Genomic DNA, 17,519 nt, shown 5'->3' with positions numbered 1-17,519 from the left:
ACTTCTAAGCCTGGAGAGGTTAAGTGATTGGCCCTAAATTCCTGGATGAGGGTGGTTTGGGGTTAGCGACAGATACCGATTCAGATCACTTGATGCTAAATACCAAGTTCTTTTGTGTTTGGCTAACAGAGTGGGGGAAGGGAGGGTAGGGGGGTCGGTGGTGTCCGTGGACCGAACTAGGCCTGCCTAGTGGAAGAGTAACTTGGGAACAACTCCCTAGGCAGCTCTCTCTACCAACCCGTGGGGGCGGTGGGCAGGAGCCTCCCTTCTCCACTCTCGGTTTGAATCCAGGATGGGGGGTGGGGTGGGGTGGAGGATGAAGCCTCTCTGGTCCTGGAAGATGGGGGCGGGGCGGAGGCGGGCACCTTTTGGGGGGTAGTTTCCCCGCCCGAGCACTCGAGGACCAGGCTGGCCATGGCGCGGTCCGGGGAGCATGTACGGAGGCTGTTAGCCATCTACACCGGCGGCACCATTGGCATGCGAAACCGGGAGGGCGGTGAGTGCAGGGCTTGGGTGGTCTGGGGTGAAAGTGAATGAAAGTGTGTGCTGCACTACCGCCGAGTTGCTTTTGCCCACTCTCCCATCCCCCATCTTCTGGGGCAGCGAATCCGGAAAGTCCTCCCGCAGCGGGGATGCAGGTGGAGGCCATGCTCACGCTCTCCTCCTCCCTCAGCTTCCCACGGCTTTGGCGCCGGGGCAGGCGCTCTGGCTGGCAGGCTTATCTCCTTAGGATCAGCCCAGGCTGTGATTGCTGGGCGGCCTTCCTGTCTCGGGCTGAGCTCCCAGCTGGTCGGTCTGGGGCACTGCCTGGTGGAAAAGAGGGAGCAGAGCCCTCAGTGAGCAAGTTATTTCCAGAATCAGCTTCAGGTTCCTCATCTCTAAAAATGAGATCTCTGTGACTTGACTTTAACCCTTTCAGGCTTTAACCCGTCTGTGATCTGGTTTAGAAAGCACTTGGTCAAGGAATGGCAGCCGTTCTGAACTTTCTCTCCTCTCCCTGTATCTACCGTCCTCCTCCCTCCCCCCCAACCTGGATGATTCCTGATCATAGGATGGAGAGCCTAGAGAACACTCTAGAAATCGCAGATGTAGGAGCCAAAGGCTCAAGAGAGATAAATTGACTTGCCTAATATGCCCAGGTACAAAGAGGATCCACATTCTCTGGCTACGAATTCAGCACTTGTTCAACCGGCTCAAGGCTATCTGAGAGCCAAAGCAATTCCTCTGGGGTCCAGAGCCCATGCTGAAAAGGATGTCCTATTCTAATCTCCGTCTACACTAAATGTCTGTGGTCCTTCCTGGACTATGACTTCGTACTGCCAATCTTGAGGCAAAGCCAAAATCTCTAAGTCAATAAGCCTTGACTGAGTCCTTAAAATGTATCCAGCACTTTATTACGCCCCAAGGAAAAGAAAAACAGCAAAAGGCGATCTCAACCCCGAGGACTTATCCAATAGAGACCACTAGCAAACACATGTTTTACAAATAAGCGCTATTTGGGATGAATGGGGAATAATTAACTGAAGGAGGCACTAGAATTAACCGAGATAGGGATAAGCTTCTTACGGAAGGGGAGATTTTATCTGGACTTGAGAATCAGCAGTTGTAGTTGTAGAGGAAGAGCATTCCTAGCCTGGGGGCTTGGGTATGGGGTGGGGTAGAGAAATAAAATGCCTGCAGCCAAGAGATAGAATGTCTTATTTATTGAATCGTGGCCTCTATGGCTGGTTGAAAATATGTTGGGGGGGGGGGGCAGCTAGGTGGCTCAGGGATTGAGAGTCAGACCCAAAGATGGGAGGTACTGGGTTCAACTATGACCTCAGACATTGATTCTAAGACGGAAGTTAAGGGTTTAAAAAAAAAAGAAAAGAAGGTGGGGAGGTGTTAAAATGTTAAGGGACTGGGAGAGGTGGTGGGGGTGGGTTAGGTAGGAATGGGCTTTGAATGCAAAACGGTAGATTTCTGTATTTTATTCTGGAAGTGATAGGGAGCTTTTAGGAAGATAATTGGCATCTGAATAGAGAAAGGATTGGAGAGAGTTGTCTTAAATCCCATAAATATGTAGAGAACATTATATGGTCACCCAGAATCAAAAATCAGCAAAGTGAGAGTGTGAGTGTGTGTGTGTGTGTGTGTGTGTGTGTGAGGGTGTGTGTGAGGGAGGGGTTGGTCATAACCAAAGGCAATGGAAACATCAAGTAAGCAGTTTTCCTTTCCTTAATAGCCTTGAACTGGTAACACTTGATCTCTTTGGCATGAACTATGTGATTGAGTTTGTCTCATCTTCTCTCTAGGGGAGTGATTGCCAGATCAATTGCTCTCCAAAAAAAACAAAAACAAAAACCAAACCACCAAAACTTGAAATTCCCTCACAAAGATAGAGGTTTTACAATTAAGAGTATCAACTATTCACCCAGTTTGGGATTCTAGCGTCAACTGTCAGTAAGCTACTTACTATGTGATCTTGGTTCCTTCTACTATCTGATCCTTGATTTCTTCCTCTGTCGCTGTAAAGTAACTCAGTTTATTTGGGGTCCCTTCCAGAAGGACTAGAACAGCATTGTGGATGGAGAGTCATCCTTGCTAGGAAGATCTGTGTCTGAATTCTGCCTGTGACCCAGTGTCAAAATTGTGTGATTGGGGCAAGTAACTTAATCTTTCAGTGCCACAGATAACTTTCGAAAAGAATGGCATACAGAATTTACTGGTAGTTAACCAAATACTAGATAGTATTTGTAACGAGCTTAGCTCAGTGACTTAACACATGATAGGCACTTGTTTCCTTCCTTTTGTATGCCATTTTATACTTATGACTTTTTAAAAAATTACTTTTGGTCCTAGTAACAACTCTTAAGATAGAAAGGCAAGGGCTAAGCAAAAAGTGAATTGCCCAGGGTCATGAAGTAGCTGAGGTCAGAGTTGAACTCATCATCTGGAATCCAGACCTAGCTCTATTCACTGAGCCACTTAGCTGCCCCTTTATAACTACTTTTCCAGGTAAGGTTTAGCTAGTAATTGTTAGAGTTAAGGCTCAAGTCCAGTACTGTGTATTAACCTATACCTCCATTAGAATAAATTAAGAAGCATTTACTAAATTCCAGGCATGATGCTACATGCTGAGGAATCAAAGATAAATGAAACTGTCCCTGCCCTCAGGTAGCTTACATTATATTGGAAACAGCAACATGAATATGTACAAGTCTAGAGAAAATAAGTACTAGGTAATTTCTGAGAAAGGCTATAGAGTTACAGGGCAGATGGAGGATCAGGAAAGACTTAAAGTAGGAGGTTATGCTTGGGCTATCCTTGGAAGGAAATTGAATAATCTAAGATTTGTGAGAAGGAAGAATCCAAGGCTGCTGGTTCATTGGAATTTAAATATAAACTGGGCTGGGAGTGTTTGTCTAGCTCAGACCCTTGCCTCTGCATTTTACTAAGGGCTTCTGAATGATGAAAACTTTGGGGAAGGGTATCACTGTCAAAAGATTCTTCTAGGTCTCTCCTTGCCTCTTAGCTGTCTATTCTGAATTATGCCAGGCAAAGAAAGGAATTCAATCATATTTTGGACTTCTGGACCTCCCTTATTTCCATGCCTTGCCAGCATCTGGAGGAAAGATTATAAGGTACATTCTTGGTTTTTGTGGTCAATGTGTATATTGAGAAAAGCCTTCCCATTTGGACAGCTCCAGTGTAATAAAAGAAGGGCTGGATTCAGAAGCTGGAGATTTGGATGAGTCCTGGTTTACCCCTACTTTAAAGCTGTGATGACCTGGGAAAATGACCTCTCTGAGTATTGAGCAAGGTGGCATGGACTCCTGTGGCAGTCTGGGGAAACCTCTGGAATAATTCTCAGAAGAATGTTTTCAAATGCATAAAATGAAAGACATGGTCTAAAGAAGTCAATTCTACTGAAATACAGTAATTAAAATATATTAAAAATGTAAAACCCTTATTTTCTGCCTTAGTAATAATTCTTAAGACAGAAGGGCAAGGGCCAAGCAAATGAGGTTAAGCGATTAGACTCAGAATCACAGAGCTAGGAAGTGTCTGGTGGCAGATTTTTAACCCAGGTTCTTTGGACTTCAGGTCTAGTTCTTTATCTTAGCTACTGTGCCACCTAGACACCCCTCAAATTGAAAAAAGTTTTTATGGATCTTAGTTCTCTAGGAATATTATGTATTACTATAAGTCCACAGGATTGTTTTAGGGAAAAATGCTTTTTTAAACCTCAGGAAACTTGGAAAGGGAGGCATCCCTATCACTTTTGACTATCATCACTAGTTCCTTTGGCATTGGACCTGTGTGACCTTGGGCAAATCCTAATGAGCTTCAGCATCCTCCTTGGGCCACAGAAGAAGATGGATTAGTTGATCTCTAAGGTCCTTTCCTGCTCACAGGTTCTTTGAGTTCAGGAGTCTCACCCAGCTTGAGGCATTAATAATTAACGAGGTCATTATGTTCTCTGGAGGCATCGATCACAGCAAACTTGTTTGGGATGTCACTGTTGAAACAGTTCTTGCTTTTACAGGGTAAACAGAACTGTTTCTGGGGTGGGAGGATCATCCCCTGTGCTCTTCTTCCAAAGTTCAGGGAACTGGGGTTGTGAGGGAAGGTGGGGAGGATATTTTCAGTATGCAAGGGAAGAATATAACTAACCTTTCTACATGACATTTTAAGGTTTACAAAATGCTTAGAAATGCTATCCCAGTTGTTGTTGGTTTTTTTTTCTTTTTTAAGGGTTTTATAGGTGGCAGGTCCTGGGTTCAAATGTGACTTCAAATACTTTCTAGCTGTGTGACCCTGGGCAAGTCACTCCCCCCTCCCCCATTGCCAAGCCAATACCTCTCTGGTTTGGGAATCAATACACAGTATTGATTCTAAGATGGGAGAGTAAGGTTAAAAACTACATACATACATACATACATACATACATACATACATACATACATATCTATATATGCTAATAATTTCTCACCTTCTCCAGACTGAATTCTCTTTTGAGACACAGGAAACAATTAAATGAAAATATGCCTGACAAAGAGTCTGCCCTAGTGGTCTTCTACCTCTGCCATGAGGGAGATGAAGTATGTTTCAGCATCTCTTCTGGATATTTATTAGTTTTCTAATGATGTACAACTTCCTTTTAGTGACTTTATTTTATTTATCTTTCTATTGTCATTGTATTATTCACCTTTTTTTCCTTATTTCAATTGTATCATAAGTTCATCCAAATTATGATGAATATGCTACTGTTTTAGGCATATGTTAACTGTAGCAGCCCAGCCCTAGACGTTGTGGGGAAGCAAGGAATGTGAGTGAGCACATGGCCATTATGTGCATGGCAATGAACTTTATTGCCAGCATGGCTGAAGTTTAGGCGCGAAACCTTGCTTTCCTGTGTCCCACTCACCTGAGGAGTAAAACCCCACCTTCACCTTGTCATAGGTTGTATTATCCAATAGGGGTACCCCAGATAACTCATCCATATGTATTGAGGTATCATATAACTGTTCAATATGTATTGAGCTGGCATGACTATAAATAAACCTGCTCCACTAAGCTCCGCCCACTGGTTCAGGATTCTTGGGTCTGGCAAGTAGCAACTTCTCCCCTGTCCCTCTTCTCTATCTTTCTTACTAAGGCCTGGTCCTTAGACCAGGCCTGCCTTGCTAAGGCCTGGTCATTAGTCCAGGCCTGCCTTACTTCCTCTCTTTCTCCTAATGCTATCTAGCATTATCTACCTCTTGTAGTTCCTAGTCTCCTTTCCATCTGCACTAGCTTTATCCTCTGACCGGTACGGTGTTAAAAGAGGATCATTGGGTGGTTTCAGCCTGAATATTCACACCCAGTGGTCGGAGCTTAGCTGTGGCTCATACAAATAATATTCGCCTACTGACTCGGTTACTCACATCTCTAAAGTCGGCCCGTTCACGCCCTTCGCGGGTAAAAATCTCTTCTCTATCTCTATCCTCTCAAATTCTTCCCCCCATTGCAGCCTCTTGCAGGCCGGGAGGTTGCATTAACAATTTTTTGGTTATTATTGGTTTATCATTCTAAATCCAAGCATTTCTAGGTGAGAGACATAGAGAGAGAACATCCCTGATCAGATTCTCTCAGTCCACTCATGTCCTCCAACATTTATCTAACACAAAGAGGGAATATTTCTAGGAATCTTGAACAAGGAAAAGGTTACATTGTGATAAAATCCAGTTTGGGTTTAACATTCTATTCTATCACTTGATCTCCTAAAACTACTCAAATCCTTCTTTGACCCTACTGTCTAGGGCCCTCTAGTAATAATTAAGGGAATCTCCTCCCTATGAGCAGTCCCTTTGGGAAATGGGGAAAGAGGGTCTTTTGGAGGACCCCAACTCTTCGCCCTGCATGGGGAAGGCCAGATTTTAACTAACTGGAGAGGTTTCTTGGCCTGAGTTTGGTTAGGGTCCCTTAATCCATTTCCTGGGTCTTCAGCTTTCATTTTTGACCTTTTATACATTTTCTAAAATAAAGAACTTAAGAAAGGGTTTTTTTTTAGTAAAGGGTGTTGTTTCCTGAGTAGTTAATTTAAGCATTGATGAACTTTTCTTCTTTTAGGTAAGTACAGAAAGAATCTTAGACTGCAGAAATATTGACTTCTTAATGTTATCAGTGATGATCAAAACAAATGCAGGATGTTCCAAATATCATGTTATAAACTTGGAACTGCATGAATATTTTTGGAATACTTATATTCCTCCACCCCCAACCTCTCCACGAAACCATTCTCTTCTAATTCTGTCTTCATTGATTTTATTCATGTAAAGGAGTTTTAATTTTACATTGCCATCCCATTTGCTTATCATATCCCAGTGAGGCCTCTAATACAAGTTTTATTAATTCCATTTTATAGACACAGATGCTGAGGCTCAGATACAGAAACTTGCCCAAGGTCACACAGCTAAGTAAGTTTCAGTGTTAGGTGTCCTGGCCCAAGTCCATCCCTTCACATACTTAGTAGAAGAGGCACTGTGCAAGCTGGGAGAGATTTGAAATCAGGAGAGATCCAGTTTGAAATCCCACCTCTTGACACTAGCTGTGGGACCACAACTGTGACCATCACTATGGGCAAATAAACTCCTCTGTACAGGACTGACAATTGTTCTTTGCCATGGACTCTTTAAATCTAAAAAGCTCTATAAATCTTAGTTATTATTGCTGTGCTTACAGTATATTACCAGCAGTAATTGGTCTCCACTGATACCCTTCCTTTTTTCTGAGATGAGTGAATCAGTTGCTAGGTGACTCAAAATTAGACAGACAGACAGACAGACACACACACACACACAAACACACACACACACAAATGTTAAGTTCATGTGGAAAAGATATGTGACCTTTACTAGACCTTAAGTTCATCATGCTTCAACAGTGTACCATGGCAATCAAGAAAATGAATATGATCTTAGACGTCATTAAGAAAGCCATTGTGTCTAGAACTAGAGAGATGATAATCTGGAACTGAATTTTGCTCTAAGCAGATATGGCCTGAGGTTTTTCTAGGACCCTATTTTAGGGAACTCATTGACAAACTTTTAAAGAGTCCAATTTTGGCTGACTAGAATGGGGAAGTGACAAAAGATCAATTATTGCAGTGACTGGTTAGGAATAGTAGGATATTTAATCTGTACTGGAGAAGATATGAGAATGTTGCGGTATGAGAGTGGTATGAGAGCGGTAGCACATTATCATTGCCTTCAAAATGGGCTCTTATCTGGAAGAAGATTCAGATTTGTTCTACTTGACCTCAGAAGGCAGAAATCAAGGAAATAAGTGAAATAAAGACCATTTGCAGCTCTGTGTTAACCACTTGCAAATTATAATTCCCAAAAAATAGAAAGGCAGCTAGGTGGCACAGTGGGTAGAATGTTGGGTCTGGAGTCAGGAAGACTCATCTTCCTGAGTTCAAATCTGACCTCAGAAACGCACAAGCTGTGTGACCCTGCACAAATCACTTAAACTTGTTTGCCTTAGTTTCCTCATCTGTATAGTGAGCTGGAGAAGGAAATGGCAGAGCATTCCAATATCTTTGACAAAAAAACCCTCAGAAGGGGTCATGAAGAGTGGGATATGACTGAACAACAAAAAATAAGGGACTATCTAGGAGGTTGTGATTTTTCTCTCATTGGATGATTCTTGAACAGAATACTTGTAGGGTATGTTTTAGCATTGTTATCTGGATTAGATGGACTTGTGGTTCCCTTTCAGCTCTCTCTCAGGTTTTGTGATTCTGATTCAAGAGAGGCCAGCATTATTCAGTGGTGGTAAGTGGTCTGAGATGACCCCGAATGAAATGGTTCCTAGAGTCCATAGGACCACAAGATTATTGCTTCCATGATGGTTGGGGGAGAGGAGGGTGGTGGGAAGGACAAGGCAAACATGGTTGCTTTCTCCAGCACTGACCTTAAATTCCAATGCTTGGAGTGTGTAATTCTGGCAGGTCCTCCCAAGGTGGAAAGCCTCAGAGTTACTAGCTGTGTGATCCTGAGCAAGTCATTCTCAGGTTCCTCATCTGTAAAATAAAGATAATAATAACACCTACTTCACAGGGTTGTTGGAAGGATCAAGTGAGTTAACATATCAATTTCTTTGTAAACCTTTAAGTGCTATAAATGGTGCTGCTATTATCATAGAAGAGCTGGCCTGGCTGAGTGCAGAGAGGCACAAACCAGAGGGATGGCTAAAAGAGGGTGGATTAAAAAAAGCTGGACAGGAATATAGAGAGAACTATTAATTAAGGTATATATGAGCTATCTACATTGGGGAAGAGAGGATGTACAAGGATGAAATCTGAGATTGTGGAAATAAGTAAAATTCCCTCCATGAGGTAATTTGGTTCCCACAAGAACCATATGAGATAGGTGGTACAAGTATTCTTAGGATCATAGTTTTAAAGTTGGAAGGAATCTTCTAGACCATTTATTCATCCCAGTCCCTTCATTTTACAGATGAGGCTGAGAGCTTAAGGGGCTTGCTGAATGTCACACTATTAAGTGGTGGGGCTGGGATTTTGAATTCAGCTTCTGATACTCAAGTTTGGTGCTTTTCTCATTTTGTACCATGTTAGAAAGTGGGACCGGAAAGGAGGTTTCTTATTACACGGATCCTAAATTGCATTCTAGCTCTGGAAGTCTCTGTTTTGTGTTCTGAATTCTATGTTCCAGTCCTGCCTATGAGTTTTGCCCTGTGGCTGATTTCTCATAGGAAACCACATCTATTTCTTAGCTTCAGATTCTGTCCTGACTATTCTCCTTTCTAGGAAACAGCCAATTAATAGTTAAATGTTCTTTTCTATACCTCCCTGCCTCTAGATGTTGTGGAGACCTGGGGTGGTGGTGGTGGTGTAATGTGGGAGCTATGTACCCTCTCAATCAAACTTGGACTATGACCTTCTGGGGGGATGGGGTATGACAATCACTGAGCTTAGAAATTTAGAGTAATGTTATTTTTTCAAATTGTTCCTTTGTGGAATGGGGTAGTCACAGAATTATAGGATTTAAAGTGGGGAGAATTTTAGAGAAAATCCAGTACAGTTCCCTTATAAAATGAAAACTTGGGTAAATGGCTATTGAATGCCTTGCAGAGGTAATGAGGTTGCTCTGTCTCCCTCTCCTGGCAGAGATAGGTTGTTAGGTTCTAGGGTACTTTGAGAGATTGAGGTGTCTTCTTTTGTATAGCCAAAAAAGAGTTTTAATTTTGTAGTTATTCTATTTAATTCTCATACCCCAGGGAGACATGTAATGCAATTTTATTCATTAATTGAATTTAAAAATTAATTTCTTAAATTGATACAGAAGCCGAGACTCAAAAAGATACCATGTTTTGCCCCAAGTTACACAGCAAGTAAATTTCAGATTCAGGGGTCCTAACCTCAAGTCCAGTCAAATATTGGCTTGAGCCTCTACTAGCTGAGCCATTAGGGTCCAGTTTCTACTATTCGAATTCTGTTTGACAACTAAATATAGATTTGCTTTTACAAAAAGATATTTGCTTTAAAGGTGTAACAAGAACAAATTACTAACATTTCATCTCTACTGCCTTGACATATTTCACTCTGCTACCATCTTGGTCTCCAAGGAAGGTAGGCTCAATTTGGCTGAATTTCTACATAGTGTAGGAATGAGCTTGGCATAGAGGGGGACCATTTGGAATGTTGGAAGCAAGAACAGGAGTGACAGTTGGAAGGAACAAGAGGACTTGTGGGAAATAGAACAAAGGAGGAGGGGGTCTCTTGCTCGTTGGACTCTGAGGAGACAGGAGTGGAAGACAGGAGCTCAGGACTCCAAAACCTGAGATACTTGAGAGTTGCCTCAATTTCTCCTTGCACTGAAGAAACAGTAAGGTTCCTGAAATCACTGGAGCATCGAACAAAGAAGCAGAGATACCAATATCTGCAGTTGAGGGGCAATCAACCCCAAAGCCTATGGGGGTCACCCCAAAGACCTGTTCTGACCTGTGCCTTCCCAAGAATGACACTAGTGACCTGCTTTAGCATAGAGAGATTAGAGACAAAAGAAGAAAAGACCACAGAAGCCACAGCCATTTGGCTTGGCTTAGCAGTGAGGACACAAACTGCTTGGGTGTCTCTGGGGGTTTCTAATACCTCATTCCTATCGCTCCCTTGTTTCCTTGATTCAAAAAACCACTCCTTTCTGAGTAAATCACAGTCAGATAAGGTTGACACTAGAGGATAAGGAAAGAAGAATAAAGGGAAACCAAGAGGGAATTGGGGAAAGGCTTCTACACAAGCTTTGGTCAAGCTGTCAGCCATTCTGCCTGTCCCAGACAGGACTGTGTTCAGGGGAGGTTTCTGGGGACCCTGGCACTAGCAAAACCCTGGGGGGAAAGTCTATTCCTCAACCCACAGAAGCCTCTTATCTGGGCAATGGTCTCTGTCCATCCCTGCCCAACATCATCATTATCCCATATGCTATTTGCTCATTTCAACCATGATGATTTCCTTGATGTTGATTACTGACAGCAGACCAGGACTTGAAGCAACAGGTCTCAGGTATGCCACCAATTGTTAACATGTAATGAGAGTTCAATACATGCAAAGAGCATTTGGGATAATGATGATGTTGAGCTCCTCAAGAGTCCAGAGAGCAAGAGACCCTCTCCTTTGTTTTATTTCCCACAAGTCCTCTTGTTCCTTCCAACTGTCACTCCTGTTCTTGCTTCCAACATTCCAAATGGTCCCCCTCTATGCCAAGCTCATTCCTACACTATGTAGAAATTCAGCCAAATTGAGCCTACTTTCCTTGGAGACCAAGATGGTAGCAAAGTGAAATTTGTCAAGGCAGTAGAGCTGAAATGTTAGTAATTTGTTCTTGTTACACCTTTAAAGCAAATATCTTTTTGTAAAAGCAAATCTATATTTAGTTGTCAAACAGAATTGGGGTAATAGAAACTGGACTCTAATGGGGGAAGATACAGCTCAGCTAGTAGAGGCTCAAGCCAATATTTGACTGGACTTAAGGTTAGGACCCCTGATAATGGGCATCTTTGCTTTACCCTGATCTTACTGGGAAGGGTCTTCAGAAACCATGTATTCTAATCTCTCATCTGAGTATACTCTTCCAAGATGGTCTTTTTTATTTTGCTTTAAGATTTATAATGTTGAAGTCTTCTGGAGACCATTCTACAGTTGAGAGACTGCAAGACTTAGGAAAATTTTCCTTATATCCAGACAAAATTGGTCTCTCAGCAACCACTATTTGTTGTTCCTAGATCTTTCTGATGAGACTGAACAAGTCAAAATTTTCTTGTATGGAATAACCATTTAAATACATGAAGAGAGTTTTACTTTTCTATATTGTCCAAGAATACCTTCCCCAATTCCTTCAGTTCAAACTCTTTGAACTATTAGATTGTAAACTCCGTGAGGCTAGGGATTGTTTTTTGTCTCTTTTTGTATCTCAAGCACTTAGCACAGCGCCTGGCACATACTAAGTGCTTAATAAATATTTACCAATTGATTCATTGAACTGGAGACTCCATTACTGTGCTTATTCTCAAAGGAAGTTATTGATAGGAAGCAAGTCTCCATATACTCCAAAATATTTATTGCAGCCCTTTTTGTGATACCTGAGGATTAGAAAGAAAGTATATGCTAATCAATTGAAAAATGGCTAAACAAATTGTGGCCTAGGAATGTAATGGAATATTATTGTGCTATAAGAACTGATGTGTGTGATGAATGCAGATAAGCTTGTGTAAAAAGGAATTCTTTATTCCTTTTTTAATTTAATGGGGGGGGGGGGAGGAGGACCTGGAGATTCTCTTACCATAAAGAAGTGTAGGGATTAACTAGCCCACAGTGACAGGAAGTAGAGACAGGAAATGAAAAAGGATATAAAAAAGGCTGTCAGTTGCTGGGAAGTTGGCTGCTGGGTAGGAATTGGTTGTTCGCGGTTGGTTGCTGGTGGTGTGGGTTGGTGATTAGTTAGTGGTTGGTGTTTAGTTGCTATAATATAAAGGTGGACCTGAGCTTATTGGAGGGCTTTTGACTTTAGCCTTTAGAAGAGGGCTTTTTGACATTTTCTTCCTTGACTGACCCAATTGGGGTTGGATTAAACATTGATTGGGTTGGTTTTGATTAGGTAGATTGGGTTAGAACTTTGCAGGGTGGTTGTTATTAGCAATAGTTATAGGCAGTTATAGGTAAATATAGACAGTTTTAGAAAGTAATTATAGGCCATTATAGATAGTTATAGGATAACTAGTATAGACATTAGGAAAATTGCTTTTTCTATTCCTTTCCTATATTTCCCTCCTTTACAAATTCTTTTACTATCTCTATTTAAATTAAATTGTTAAAAGCTCCTAGAAGTTTTCTTTTCTGGTTTAAAGGGATAATATTAATTTACAACTCTACTATATTCTCATTAAAACTTAAATTATTAAAAGCTGCTCTCTTATTTTGTCAAAACTCCTAATTTAACCCTTACACTTGGAAAGATCTATATGAACTTATGCTGAGTGAAATAAACAGCACGACATGTATATATTTAAACATATACACATATAATATATACATATAAAATACACATGTAAGGTAACAACAACAATGTAAACAAAAAGAACAACCAAACATCAAAAAATCAAAAGTGGATGCAACAAAATTACAAAGCTCAAGCAGGACTTGAATGAAGAGATATGAGAAGAAACTTCTAACTTAACCCTTTCTACAAATGGAAGGACCATAGGTGTTACAAATTACACATTTTTGTACTTTTTTCTATATATTGATCAGTTGCACTGACTTTTTCTTTTTTTTTTTCATGGAAAAGAATGGAATGAAAACCCATTATCTTTATTGATTTTCTATTTCCCAGTCATAATTCCTTATTTGCTTAGAATCTTCCTTTCATGTGCACTGAGTATTTTTCTTCTCAACTACTTGTTATATATACTTGTTCCTTGGGAGGGAGGAGGAACAAGGAGACTTTTTTTTAAATTCAAAAAATATTATTTTTCCAATTACATGTAATAGCAATTTTCCACATACATTTCTGATGTTGTAGATCCAAATTGTCTCCTTCCCTCCTTTCCCTCCCTCCTCCTAAATATGGTAAGCCATTCAATCTGGTTATACATGTATTATTATGCAAAATTTTCCATATTGTTCATTTTTGTAAGAGTATATTCTTATAAAACTAAAGCCCCCAAATGAAACCCCAAATAAACTAAAGTGATAATTCCAACTCCAACAGTTTGTTCTCTGAAGGCAGATAGCCCTCTTTTTCAAAAGTCCCTCAGAATTGTCCTGGATCCTTGCATTGCTGAGAATAACTTTTTTATTTACTTCCCTCAGGAGCAGGGATGACTTAGGATAATTATGATGATATAAGAAACAATATATTAATAAAAAATAATTTAAAAATTGTTATCATTGGTGGTCAAAGGCTCTTTTACTTTTGTCTTTGTACAAAGTAGGTGATTAATAAATGCTTATTAGTTGATTCCTCTAGCTAGAGATAACTGAACTTGGAATGTGGGGTTGTCTATTTAGGAAGTATTGAGTGCTCTATCATGGGAGGTTGAATGACTATTTGTTGGGAGCTATATAGTAGGGAAGATTCCTCTTCAGGGTCTCTGATTTCTCCTCTAATGCAGAGAGCCTAGGATTATATGAAGGGCTCACTTGGGAACCTAAGAATACCATATCACATGAGTTCTGTGAGAAAATTTATTCTGAGGCCAAAGTAATCCACATGAAGAGAATTGATATTTGGCGATACAAAATCAAGAAGTGAGACAATTTCTGCTGTTAAGGAGCTCATTTTCTTTTCTTTTTTTTAAATTTTCTTTTTTCTTAAACATTATTTTATTTGGTCATTTACAAACATTATTCATTGGAAACAGTGATCATTTTCTTTTCCTCCCCCTGCCCCCCTTCCCCTCTCCCATAGCCCATGCACGATTCCACTGGGTATCACATGTGTTCTTAATTTGAACCCATTTCCATGTTGTTGGTGTTTACACCAGAGTGTTCATTTAGAGTCTCTCCTCAGTCATATCCCCTCCACCTCAAGCAGTTGCTTTTCATCGGTGTTTTTACTCTCACCGTTTATCCTCTGCTTGTGGATAGTGTTTTTTAGATCCCTGCAAGTTGTTCAGGGACAAGGAGTTCATTTTCTAACTGGGCTGATAAGATATTTAGCCAGATTTTTAGAACATGCCATATTGACATTGACAAACAGAGGAACTTTCCTTTACGTGTGTTTATAAATATAAATTTTCATATGATTCCAGAAATCATGGACTTCTTAGATTTGAGGCCATGAGCCTATCAGTGGCTCTTTCTTAGTAGCAGTTCAGAAATGGGCATTTTCTTTCCACTCTCTGCTCACTCTGATAATTAAATTTTGTCTTTGTCTTTTGATGGGCTGTAGCTGTAGCTAGATTGTGCAGTGGCTAGAGCTCTGGGCTTGGAATCAGAAAGACCTGAATTCAAATGTGGCCCAAGATACTTATTAGTAACTGCCTCAGTTTCCTCATCTGTAAAATGAGCTGGAGAAGGAAATGGCAAATCATTTTTGTATTTTCCTCTCTTACTTGTTTTATGGGATGGTTCTTTGGGAGGTAGGAGGAGCAGGGAGACTTTTAAAAAATGAATCTGAAAAACCCAAATGGAGTCATGAAGAGTCAAACATGACTGAGCTATTATAAAAGATTCTTTTTGAAGTTCTTCAAAAAAGAGATTGGACAGGACGCAACCAGGTGGCTCAGTGAATTGAGAACCAGTCTAGAGATGGGAGATCCTGGGTTCAAATTTGGCTTCAGACATTTCCTAATTGTGTGACCCTGGACAAATCACTTGACCCTCATTGCCTAACCCTTATTGTTCTTCTCCCTTGGAACTAATACATAGGAATAATTTTAAGATGGAATGTAGGGGTTTTAAAAAAAATGAAAGAGAGAAAAAAATAATATTTATATAGCACTTTAAGGCTTGCAAAGTCCTTTACAAATATTTTCATTTGCTAGAACAATCCTCAGAAATAGACGCTGTTATTATCTCCATTTTACAGTTGTGGAGGCTGAGACTGAAAATGAGATTAAGTGACTCTCCCAGGGTCATACAACTAAGTGGCTAAGCCAGATGTAAATTCAAATTTTCATGACTCTGACCTTAGCTCTCTAGCTGATGTGCCACCTAGCTGCAAAATATGACAGGTTTTTATTTAGTTTTATCTTCATCTTATTTTAATAACTAATTTAAATTTACCAAAATTATAGAATCCATGTTGTCTCCTTCCCTTCTTCCCTTCCTCCTCCCAGAGTGGACAAGTAATTCAGTCTGTGCTATACATATACATAATCATGTAAAACTTAAATATGACAGGTTTTTTGAGAGAAAGAGAACATTGATCCCAGGACTCCTAGTACCTTTTAGCCCAGTTCCCATGGCCCCAGAAACATAAGGAATTAAGAGAAGGGGAAGCTGGTTGGTTGAACAAGGTTGCCTCTTAGTCATTGCTCTCCTTGTGGTTATGATGTAACTTCATTGGTACAGAGAAATAATGAGGGGTGCCCATGGAGCTCCAGCAGTAGCTGCTTTCCAGTGTATGGTTCTAGAGGTCTGTCTGGGGCACTGAGGTTTCAGTGTCAGAGGTGGGACTTTGATCTAGGCCTTTCTGATTCTGTTTGGCTCTATATCCACATACCATTGCCTGCATGGATTGATATTCCCTAGTGCTCTGTTTCCCACCATATAAGCATCACTTCAAGGAATTAGAAGAGTAAAGCACCTCAGGGATCATCATCGCCATTGCTACTGTGGTAAAGACATCATCATCATAATTCTCATTTTTATAATACTTTAAGGTGTACAGATTGCTTAACTTTCCACAGATCCCATTTTAGAGAAGTAAACAGTCTCAGAGAGGGGAGAGGAGAGACTGGAGAGATGTTGAGTCAGGATTCAAACCTCAGTCTCCTGTTTTTAAGCTCTTCTCTACAACATTCCTAAGAAATGGTGATCTAAGAGAGCTAGATTTGGAGTGAGAAGGCTCGTGTTCAAATCTTGTCTCTTGCTACTTACTACCTAGTTAATAATTTAATGATCTTTTAATTTAAATTAAAATTTTTTATTTAATTTAATTTATCATTTACATTTATCATTTAAATTATCAAGATCTTGTCAGAGATTTGCCTCAGGCATATAGCAAGTCAGAGGTTGAACCAGGACTCAATCCCAGGTCTGTTATCTCTGGTCCTTTGCTGTTTACTTAAATCTTTGTGACCTTAAGGCAAGTCTCTTCACTTCCAAACTTTCTTTTCCAATTTATAAATTGAGAGATTATAATAATACACAAAACTTTTGTGAGAAAGGAACTTTGTAAACCTTTACATTTGTAGAAATTTAGGAACACTGGAATGTTGTGTTATTTTTATGCCCTTTTGGCCACTGAAATAGCCCGTTTTCTTATATAATTTCTTCTTACAAGAGCCCTGGGAAGGTGGCAGTACAGAGATTATGATGCCCATTTTATAGATGAGTAACCTATGGCTAAGAGAAAAAGAGACTTGCCTGAGATAACCTCACAAAATTAAAGGCAGAGCCTGAAGTGTCAGGTCTGATGCCATGGTCCAGATTTCCTTTTTTAACCTCATTGCTTTGATGTAGCCATTTTCCATGAAAGATGCTTATGAGAGTATGGACTTCTGACCTGCCACCTCATGGGGGAAGGATAGATGGGGTCCAACTTCTGCAGACCAACTATCTCTCTGCTTCTGCCCCTAGTACTAGTTCCTGAGAGCAACCTGTTAACGACTCTGAGGAAGCTGCCCATGTTTAATGATGAGGAATACTCTCGAGAACACCAGCTACAGGATGATACTCTGGCCCTTCCGTAAGTACTAAAGGGCTGTGTCCAGGCTCAGGACATGGTTTGGGGTGGGGAAGAAAGAAGAATGAGGGAAAACCCAGGAATCCTTGAAATACAGCTTAACCCCCAATCTGAGTGAGGGAGGCT

General features: G+C 40.6%; 1 protein-coding gene across 2 annotated transcripts in view; it reads left to right on the top strand.

The window, feature by feature from the left end:
- Positions 1–369: 369 nt before the first annotated feature.
- ASPG (asparaginase) overlaps positions 370–17,519 on the top strand; it is a 141,281-nt gene continuing 124,131 nt past the window's right edge. The window contains exons 1-2 of one of the 2 annotated variants that reach the window (XM_007473475.3): positions 370–496; positions 17,288–17,396. In XM_007473475.3, coding sequence (XP_007473537.2) covers positions 415–496; positions 17,288–17,396 — 191 coding nt within the window. In that variant the 5' untranslated portion in view covers positions 370–414. The remainder of the gene's footprint in view (positions 497–17,287; positions 17,397–17,519) is intronic. The other variant, XM_007473476.3, reaches the window with a different exon arrangement.

Source organism: Monodelphis domestica, chromosome 1 (assembly GCF_027887165.1).
Source record: "Monodelphis domestica isolate mMonDom1 chromosome 1, mMonDom1.pri, whole genome shotgun sequence".
Taxonomy (NCBI): domain Eukaryota; kingdom Metazoa; phylum Chordata; class Mammalia; order Didelphimorphia; family Didelphidae; genus Monodelphis; species Monodelphis domestica.
Note: the sequence above shows the minus strand (reverse complement) of the source record. Positions and strands in the feature narration are given on the sequence as shown.